This window comes from Miniopterus natalensis, chromosome 10, assembly GCF_054644295.1.
Source record: "Miniopterus natalensis isolate mMinNat1 chromosome 10, mMinNat1.hap1, whole genome shotgun sequence".
In the NCBI taxonomy this organism is placed as follows: Eukaryota; Metazoa; Chordata; class Mammalia; order Chiroptera; family Miniopteridae; genus Miniopterus; species Miniopterus natalensis.
In genome coordinates, this window is record NC_142090.1 from 62,654,416 (window position 1) to 62,664,381 (window position 9,966).

General features: G+C 41.9%; 1 protein-coding gene across 4 annotated transcripts; it reads left to right on the plus strand.

The window, feature by feature from the left end:
* Positions 1-260: 260 nt before the first annotated feature.
* TAC1 (tachykinin precursor 1) lies at positions 261-7,974 on the plus strand. Of its 4 annotated transcripts, XM_016218788.2 has the most exons (6): positions 319-450; positions 1,457-1,553; positions 2,022-2,066; positions 2,539-2,562; positions 4,092-4,145; positions 7,385-7,974. In XM_016218788.2, the coding sequence occupies exons 1-6, from the start codon at positions 328-330 to the stop codon at positions 7,432-7,434; spliced, it is 393 nt and encodes a 130-aa protein (XP_016074274.2). In that variant the 5' UTR covers positions 319-327; the 3' UTR covers positions 7,435-7,974. The 4 variants fall into 4 exon arrangements, with proteins under 4 accessions (XP_016074276.2, XP_016074275.2, XP_016074277.2 ...); XM_016218790.2 differs by lacking the exon at positions 4,092-4,145 and having other exon boundaries at positions 261-450; XM_016218789.2 differs by lacking the exon at positions 2,022-2,066 and having other exon boundaries at positions 261-450.
* Positions 7,975-9,966: the final 1,992 nt, after the last annotated feature.

Consider the following 9,966-nt stretch of genomic DNA (forward strand, 5'->3'; position numbering starts at 1 on the left):
GGGGGGCAGGTAACCCCATCGCCAGTGTCACTCTTTGTCTTCCACCTGCAGAGCCTCTGGGCGTGGAGCTGTGGATTGCTTGGTGGGTTAGGGGCTGGTGGAGATGGGAGCAGGGAGCAGGGAATTTGAGAAGCTTTGGGGCGTGATTCTCTTTCCTAAAGGGTGCAGGTGGGACTTTAGCCCTCAGGCTTTTTATATTGGTTCGTTCAGCCCTTAGTTCCGTCGTGGGATCCACAGTGCTGCCGCAACTCTTAGGGAGTCACCCCCCCAATGTATGCAGTTTTTCTCTCCGCGATCTCTTCTCCCCGCTCTCCCCAGAAATCCAGCATGAAAATCCTCGTGGCCTTGGCAGTCGTTTTTCTCGTCTCCACTCAACTGTTTGCAGAAGAAATCGGAGCCAACGATGATCTCAATTACTGGTCCGACTGGTCCGACAGCGACCAGATCAAGGTGCGTCCCGGCCCCAAGCTGGCCCTCGCGGGTCTTCCGGGGCTCAGGAGCTGCCACTTTCCCCCGCGCCCGCGACCAGGGGCGGTGGAGGGGAGCGCGGGGTGTACAGGACGCCGGCCAGCCCTGGGTCCCGGGCGAGATTTTGTGCCCACGGTCCACCTTTCCTCCCGAAGACTGCGCGGTCGGGTCTCGGGGACTCACTGGAGCAATAATGCCCTCGGTGATGAGCCCCGGTCCTCACAAGGCTGGGAAGCTCACGAGGTCTCATCCCCAGGTGATGGGGATTTCGGGGACTCCAGTCCAGCTGCGAGGGCCTTGCGTTTGGAAACGTTGGCCAGGGGCAGACGAGGGCACTGGACGCCGGCAGAAACGGGGGAGGGGGCAAGGAGCGAGCTGCTGGGGGCCTAGAGGGACCGAGGGGGGTGGGAAGCTAACTTCCTGCCGTCACATTTATTTCACGGACCTGAGAATGTACCCGCAAGCTTTCCTTTACGCGGCTCGCGAGCTGTAGGTGCCAGGGAGCGCGCCCCGCGGGGACATGGAAAGTGGAGCGATGCAGGGCGCTTGTCAAGCGTTGTCACCCTTCCCCGCCCCGACACACACCTGTGTGCATTTAGGGTGGTGAGGCGTCTCCAAATCCCGCGCCAGAGCTGAGGCTAAGTCAGGTGGCAGCAGGCAGGTGGGACCCGGGCGGGGAGCGCAGAGCGGAAAGCGCGCGGGGCCAGGACACTCTTCGCCTCCTGCGAACGCGCGGGGGCTTGGGGGAGGCGGCGGCGCTGGACGCGAGCTCCGCGGGGAGGGGCGGAGGCAGCGAGCGCCCCGCCGTGGACTCCGCTCAGCCCCGGCAAGGGGGGGCCCGGCCCCCTCTTCCCAGCCGGGGCGGGCGGGGTCCCGCGGCGCGCAGCCGAGGTTGGCCCAGGGCTGGAGCGCACCAGGGCAATGGCTCGGGTTCCCGGGAGCCTCGCGCTGATCGCTACACCGGGTGTGTCCGTACCTCTGTCCCCAGGAGGAGCTGCCCGAGCCCTTTGAGCACCTTCTGCAGAGAATCGCCCGGAGACCGAAGCCCCAGCAGTTCTTCGGCTTAATGGGCAAACGGAACGCTGGTGAGATGGGCAGCCATCCCTCTGTCTCTGCGGGTTATCCGCCCGGTCTGCTCGCTTACTCTCAGAGCACCCAGTTTCTCTGGCTCTTTGAGTAGAGATTTACAGCCTAAAAGGGGTGGTAAATGTCCTGGCGCGGCGCTATCCCGCACCTCACTACCACGCGCACGTGCCCGCGGGGGGAGGGGGCGCCAGTTGGCACGCCTCGCGGCGTGAGACCCCAACCACCCAGGCCAGGCACCAGCCTTAGCTCCCCTGACTAAAGATCCCAACTGACAGAGCAGAAGGCGGCGCGGGGCCTCCGGGGGTAGCGCTGGGAATGTTCCCAGCGCACGGGGAAGCTGATTATAAGCCACTGAGGTCGGAACAGACGGAGCTGCCCCGTCTCCTGGTAGAAATACTCAGTTTCTTTGAATGCATCACACCGTCAGTGGACCCTGTAAATAGTTAACGTCAATTGCTTCTTGTCAGATTCCTCAGTTGAAAAACAAGCGGCCCTGTTAAAGGCTCTTTATGGTAAACATTTCTATAAATCTTCATTTTACTAGTGTGAATGCACATGTAGAAAAGTAAAAAAAGTCTTTTATGGGCTGAAACACAGGTTCTTGATTATGACTGTTTAATAAAGAGATGGACCTGCGTCTCTTTCTCTCCTGAGCATCCAATGGGCGGCCCTCCTTGAATATGTGCTTCTTAGAGGAAAGCAGAGGTGGTGTTGCTTAACAGTTATTAAAGGCCTCAGGAGTCTCACAGCCCTGGGTTTAAATCTGTAACCCACAGGAAGCACTTAAATTTTTTTTTTTTTTTTTTTTTTGCTGTTAACACTTTGTTTTTATTATCAATAATTTGATTAGCATGTATGGTTCTGCTATATTCCTCAGGATAGTATATGAATGAGAAATGTTATATATTTTAAAAATCAATTTATTTTATACAATGTGGCATCTTTAAAACAAATTTATTGTTTGCTCTTTTATGTTTCTTCTAGGACATGGCCAGATTTCTCATAAAAGTAAGTTCAAAATTATTTTGACATTGATCAAATACAAATGTTAAAAGATCGAATTCCACTTTATATAATACCTGATCTAATTTTCTGTTATAACTTCAGGCTTAATGTTTAATTAAGACAATATAAGAATGGAAGAGACTCATATGATATTTACATCCAGAACATGACTGTTTAAAGCTCTGTGGTTTAGACATATCGTACTTTCCAAAATGATACATTTTATTAAAAATCCTTTAACTGGGTCCCAGCTAAACTGCTGCTGAATTTCTGACCCACAGAAACTGTGAGATAATAAATATTTGTTGTTTTAAGCTGCTAAAAAACAACAACTCTAACTCCTATAAATTGTTAGTTTAGCTAAGAATTTCAACCCTAGTGGTAAAAATCCATCACATATTAGCCCCCACCACCCCACAACCATGACTTCTACTGCAAACCAAAAACACAACAAAAACCAAATATTTATAGGTATCTTCTAACTCATTTGAGTACGCTGGATGCCCTCATGATATCACTTGTTAGGGTAATGCAGCAGCCAAGACGCTCCAGTGAATGTCTGAGTAGATAATCCAAACTAAAGATAGAAATGCTGTTTTTTTATTCCATAACTGAATGGGAAACCTCAATCTAACAAAGCACAGTGAAACATTTCTTAGAATAGTGAAGATGGCAAAATTGTGACACTTGACGGTCATTAGATCCCAGTTTCCCAATTAATGGAACCAGAATTGACAGGCAGTCCCAGGGGTCCGTCTTAATTGTACTATGCACGTAGTTACCCTGGCTTGGATTCTGGTTCACGGGGTGGCAGAGTAGGCCACATTAAGAGAGCAGCCCTATTCTCAACTAATAAACCAAGAGACATTCTCTCATTAGAGTTAAAGTAATCTTTCCCAGAGGCTCCATCTTTGAAACTAAATAAACCATTCATATTAACTTTCTAAGGAGTTGACTTTCAAGGAAATTATATACAGCAAAATTCTATGTAATGGAATTAAATGCACTCTATTAATGCCAAAACTGACATACTTTCCAAAAGGAGTGTTATTTAAAATCCAATAAAATAGAAATAGTGACCTTTTAGAAGTTTATAGTTATCAGGTGTAGGGGTCTGACCTAACTAAGGTTCAGTTCCTGAGAAATACAACATATTCAGTAAAGAGAGGAAATAGGCTTGGGTATCTCACTGTCACACAGAAATGAAATTGACTTCCTGAAAATCAAAGCTAGCTTCAATAGCAACAATATTTAAAACTTTATATATCTAAACAGCTAAAATATAATATGAAAAAGGGTACTTGCTAATATTTAGATACAGAATTGAGAGAAGTGCTTTCATTGTATTGTTTTAGTGTCATTTTTAAGACATCCTCATTTCTTCTGACTCACCAAAACTTGAAATAGATATATATTTATTATATGAGCATATATTTAGAAGCTTGCTTTTTTTTTTTTTTCTGGTATTAGTTATAGCAGTTTATTTCCTCAAAGATATACATATTAAAATACCCCTAAATGTATTTTTCCAGGACATAAAACAGATTCCTTTGTTGGACTTATGGGCAAAAGAGCTTTAAATTCTGGTATGTATAAAATCATGACTGAAAAAGAGACAGTATCTTAAATCTACTTGCATTATTTTCTTTCTAAGACATAGTTTTCAAAGTATTAAAAGGGAATAGTGAACTTCAAATAAGTATTTATGGTGAAATATATCTAACTGCAATAAATAAATCCACAAATGGACTTATAACTCACTAAGCTAGTATCACTACAATATCGATCTCTCTCAAACCACCAGCCTTAGCAGTATCTGCCCCATTTAATTATTACCTAGCCTGAATCTTTGGGCTAGTCTAATATTCCTCCCCTGATATCTGTCAGATAAACCACATTTAACCTTACTGAACTAAGGCTGTGGGGGATATAGGAAATAAGATCAATTTTCACTTGTTACCAAGGTAATTTGAAAGTCTTATGAGACTACATCTGGTAGTTTTCCAAGACAAAAATAAATAAGCAAACCAAAATAAATTCATTTATACAAATTACTTGCTCTTCATGAAGTTATAGAAACGCAAACTCTAAAACATCCTGATGAGTTTTATCCCAAGAGTCATATAGTCCATGCCAGTGCCTTCGAAAAGGAATTCAATCAGATCATCCTAGAGATATACATGATCTCTCCCAGCTACAATACCCTTAGGGAGGAGGGATGCCACAATTCTCCTCAAAACCCATTTTCATTCTGGACAACTCTTTCACTTCCTATAAAAGCTGTATGTTTCCTTTCTTCTCATTTGTCTCTATTTTCCACGCAAATGCCACGTGCTTATATCTGAAAACTCATTCATCACAGTATTTTCAAGGTTAATTAACCCCTATGTCATTTTCATAGAGACTTATTTGTTGCTAAGCACATTCAGACTTTGGCGTCCCTAGTTCAGGTTCCTTGGGAAAACTGTTCAAATTCTCTTCATCTTACATGGAATAAAAATGGAATTAAAATACTAATCATATAATTAATTAGAAAGTAGTAGCTGTCTTATCCATCTAGAATGTTTCAAATTTCTAGAAAATCTGTAACTAGGATGTGCTGGCTTAATGCTTAATTATCTAGAAAGTCATGCAAAAATGATGTCTGCTAGTATTTATATTGGTTTCTCTACCTTCCAAATTTAGACTTCTATGTTTGTATTTCTTCATCAGTAATTTGGGGCTGCTCAAGTTTAAATTTTAAAGACATTACCAGTCTGCCAAATAAAAAATTTAAAATTATTGTATTAATATGCATTATCTCCTGGCTTTTGGAACTGGAAAGTAAATTTAAAGCACACAAGCTTCATTTGTATTAGAAGTGTGCACTAGCCCTTATAGAGCTGAGATTTTCTTGACAATCATATTAGTTTTCAATGCTCCATTTCCAGGATTGATACAAGTTTCAGAACATGCTTAACTTTACAAATAATATAGATACTGTATAATTTAGAACAGATTAAATGCTATTAAATATACTAAAAGTAATCATGTATTATAAATAATAGAATCACTGTAATGAATCAGAATTTATGACTAAATCTTTGTTCCTCCATTTTAGTTAAGAAATATAAAAGGAAAAAATTGGCAAAAATGTAATCCACACTCAACCAGAGATCTTTTCATATACTCGGTTGAGGCAAAGTTATTACCAGCTTCTATGGCCGTCTAATTCTTAGGCTTTTGAGGTCACAAACCCCTCTGACAATCTAGAAAAATCTTGAAACCCCCTTCCCAGAGAAACCCTCCTCACCTCAGACACACACAAGTTTACATAGGGCTTCAGAGGGTCCAGGGACCCAGTAAGAAACTCTGCTTCGAGTTAAGAGGACAGATGTTCCAGCTGAACCGCTCATCTGTCTTCGGTTCCTTCACATCAGCATTCACCTCCCTCCCTGAGGAACAGACTCGGGTTCCCTGCAGCTGGTCAGGCAGCGAACCTGTTAGTTAATGTGAAGAAACCAGGGTGAGAATGAACCCTTTCCTTCCTTCAGAACTGCCCCGTTTGGGGCTCAGACGTGATTGACATAAAACAATCCATTTCTGTTGCCTCACTTATGGGACAGTTGGAGGCTGGGGCTCCTCTGCCTGGTGTTGAAGGGGAAGCGATGCCACTGGAAGCTGGGCCTGCCGTCTCTCTCCACAAGCCTGTTTCACCGGGAAAAGTGTTTGCAGGAGCACCCATGGTTCTTACAGAACTGTCACAGTTCTTTCTGCTATTTCTATTTAAATTTAATATTTTAAACAGGGCATACTGAACTTTTAAAAGCATAGTAGTTCACGATGATGTAAATCTAAGTGTATAAATTTAAGTGCATAAAATCTAAGTGTTAAAATGATGAAAAGTATACTTAAGTATTTTGATCACATCAGTCGGATCCTTACTGTTTTGTGGTTATAGACCCCTTTGAAATTGTATATAATATAATGCAATGTAATAGAATGTTTAATGTTGGCCTTTTTTTTAGTCCAGATAGTCAATGTACTTAAATTACTTGCTAGGTATATATTAAGTACTTTTCGGAGCAGTGATTTACCTTTCACAGGACATTAGGGTGCTAGGAGGTAAGTTAAACTGTGTTGTATTTGATGGCACAGTTGCCCCACCTACAGACCGTGAGGACACTGGGTGGCATCCACAAGACAGGAAGAGAGCCTCACACCATAAGCTACCCCAATAACAGGAATTAGCTAACTTTTTCTCTGAAGAGCCACAAGTAAATATTTTGGGCTTTGTGAGCCATGCCATCTCTGTAACAGCTACCCAGATCTGCCACTTTAATGCTAAAGTAGCCATAGACAATATATGAATGAATGGGCAGGACCATGTTCCAGTAAAATGCCATTTACAAGAAAAGGTGGTAGGCTGGGTTGGCCCATGGCCTATAGTTTGTTGACTCTGTCCTAGAATAGAAGTTCCACATTTTGCCTTCACCCTAGGACTATTCCTGATTAATTTAGGCACTGTCCTTTCTATAAATCACCAGCAGTGCCACTGTGTGAGGACACTGCTGAGATCAACATTGCAATATATTGTGAAAATATGCTTTTGGGATACCAAGTAAATGACTGATGACCAAAGTTACCAAGAATTCTGTGGTTAGGCCACTTCCAATCAGGACAGGGACTGAGGCAAGATTGGAAGATGTACCAATAAAACTCTTGGAAATATTTCAATGGAGGGATATAGTCATTATGAGTTTGAAAAAGTCATTATGTCTGCCTTGAAGTTTAATTCCCTCAGTGAGAATCCTCCTAAAGAACCCCTTCTCTTCTCTGTTCTCAGTGGCTTACGAAAGGAGTGCAATGCAGAATTACGAAAGAAGACGTAAATAAACTGCCTAATGTGTTCTTTACCGAGCTTCATTTGTGTCAATGGCCAATAAAAGGTAAAAAAAAAAAAAAAAAGAGAAATGCACTACGAGGAATAATTAATTATTTATTTAATAACAATCATTGTTTTGAGTTGAAAACTCAAAAAGTGTTTATTTTTCATATTGTGCCAATATGTGCTGTAAAAGTGTGTTATAATTATAATATGATGACTCCCTCAGAAATAGAAATCAGTGGTAATTTCTCAATAAAGCACAGTGTTCAATGAAATTGTAAAAACCTGCCGACAGCAGTCTCTGAAAAAAGACATCATTTTTGTTTCTTGGGGCAATCACGTCAGCTCCTGCTGAAGGAAAGGAAACTCAGACAGGCCTGCGCTTCTCCATTTGTTTTCATGGTGAAAATGTACTGAGATTTGGTATCAAACTATATTTGTATCCCTGCAGCATGTTTTATGTTTTGTGACTATATAGAGATGTTTTAAAAACTTTCAATGTGATTCTAAGGTCTTCATTTCATTGTACAATGTGTTGTGATAGTTGACATTTTAAATAAAAGAAAAAATATCTTGAGAATTGGGCCTTATTTTTTCATTAACACTTAGGTCAAATCCACAACCTTTCTTTTAGTAGATGATATATGTTCAAAGCTGTTTGGCTGACAAATACTGAAACATAAAGCTACTCAATTTCTCTTTCTTAAAGCAAATGACTAAAATGTAATCTCAGTTTCTCTCTCAACACACACACACACTTTTTTTTCAATGGCTCGGTCATTTGGCATGAGATCATTCATAGAGAAAACAATTATATTTTGGAATCCAAAGAGTAAAGGCTGAGTTCTGTTTATACATGCCCATGATTCCCTTTTACAAATAGGATAATCTACTTTAAAGACGCATGTCCCTGATTATATCCTTGTCCGGTGAAACAGCAGCACACATGCCCATCTCAGACCTCCTCGGATCCCAGGTATAAGTTCACTAGAATGAAGACACCAAATGAAACTCCGAAAAGGTCATCAGAAGATGATACACGAAGATGGGGGGAAGGGACTGATAACATGACATCACCCCCATAACAAAGGCAAGAGCCCCTTTCTGGCGTTTCTAAGGAGTGCCTGGGAATTGCTAACACCCAGACACTCTGCACCAGAAACATGCGCATCAGGAATAAATACAGAGCAATCTGAGGGGGGCTCGTGTTTATTTATTTAAGGGAAAGGATTGATAAATGTCTCTGGAACCATTTCCTGATTGCACAGAGAATGTAAAATATTGACAAGTGGTAAAAAGAACTCAGGACAAGCATGGTTTGGTGAAATAAAACTCCATGAGTTTAGCTTGGATGACTGACTTTTGTTGATCCATATTAAAACCATTTGTAGCACAGGGGAGCTAAAGCTTATTTTAACCTTTCTATCTTTAAATGAATAACTTGTCTTTAAAAAAGCTCCAACCGCCTAACCGGTGTGGCTCAGCAGTTGAGCATCGACCTATGATCCAGGAGACCAATGTTCAATTCCCAGTCAGGGCACATGCTGGGTTGTGGGCTCGATCCCCAGTTGGGGGGTGCAGGAGGCAGCCGATCAATGACTCTCCCTCATCATTGATGTTTCTATCTCTCTCTCTCTCTCCCTTCCTCTCTCTGAAATCAATAAAGACATATTAAAAAAAAACAAAAAAAACCCTCCAAGTTCATTTTCCTTATTACACAAAATATCTAAATATTACAAATTATATTATAATAAGCAAAATGGAGAAAATTAGTCATCTAAAGCCCCATTCCTCAGCAGTATTGTTAAATGTTCTATTTAACAATAGCAATAATTGTAATATATAATAATCATAATAATAATAGCTATCATTATATAGTCATGGACCACATAATGACATGTTGGTCAACAGCTGGACTCCATAAACCATGATGGCATAAATTATGATGCCATGGTGGTGCCATAAATTATGATGGCGCTAAAAATTCCTATTCCCTAGTGACATCCTGGCTGTCATAACATCACCCTGCACTACCTTACTCATGTGTTCACGGTGATGCCGGTGTAAATAAACCTGCTCTGCCAGGCATATGAAAGTCTAGTACATGCAATTATGTACAGCGTATGATCTTGGTCATGATAAGATACAACTGTTTCTGGTTTATGTACTTACTATACTATGCTTTCTATCCTTATTTTAGAGTGTACTCTTTCTGCTTATAAAAAAGTTCGCTATAGAAGAGTATGCCCTGTTATGCCAGCAGCAGCCCCATACGTCTTGTGTTGACAGTGTCTACTGATTGCATCATTTTCTCTTGTGCTTGATTTAATCTCATGGTGCTTCGCACGGTAACATGCTGTCCGCGGCTGAACCCTAGGGGCATTAGGCTCTAGCATATAGCCTAGGCGTGTAGTAGGCTATGCCATCTAGGTTTGCGTAAGTGCCCTCTGTGATGTTCACATGATGGCAGAATCACATAACGACTCACTTCTCAGAACATATCCCATCACTAAGCAGCACATGACTGTACAGATTTAATC

Coding starts and splice junctions, on each gene's coding strand:
- TAC1 (XM_016218789.2), top strand. CDS start 271: ATGTATGCAGTTTTTCTCTCCGCGATCTCTTCTCCCCGCTCTCCCCAG. Junction 451..1,456: donor CCGACAGCGACCAGATCAAG/GTGCGTCCCGGC, acceptor CTCTGTCCCCAG/GAGGAGCTGCCCGAGCCCTT. Junction 2,563..4,091: donor TGGCCAGATTTCTCATAAAA/GTAAGTTCAAAA, acceptor GTATTTTTCCAG/GACATAAAACAGATTCCTTT.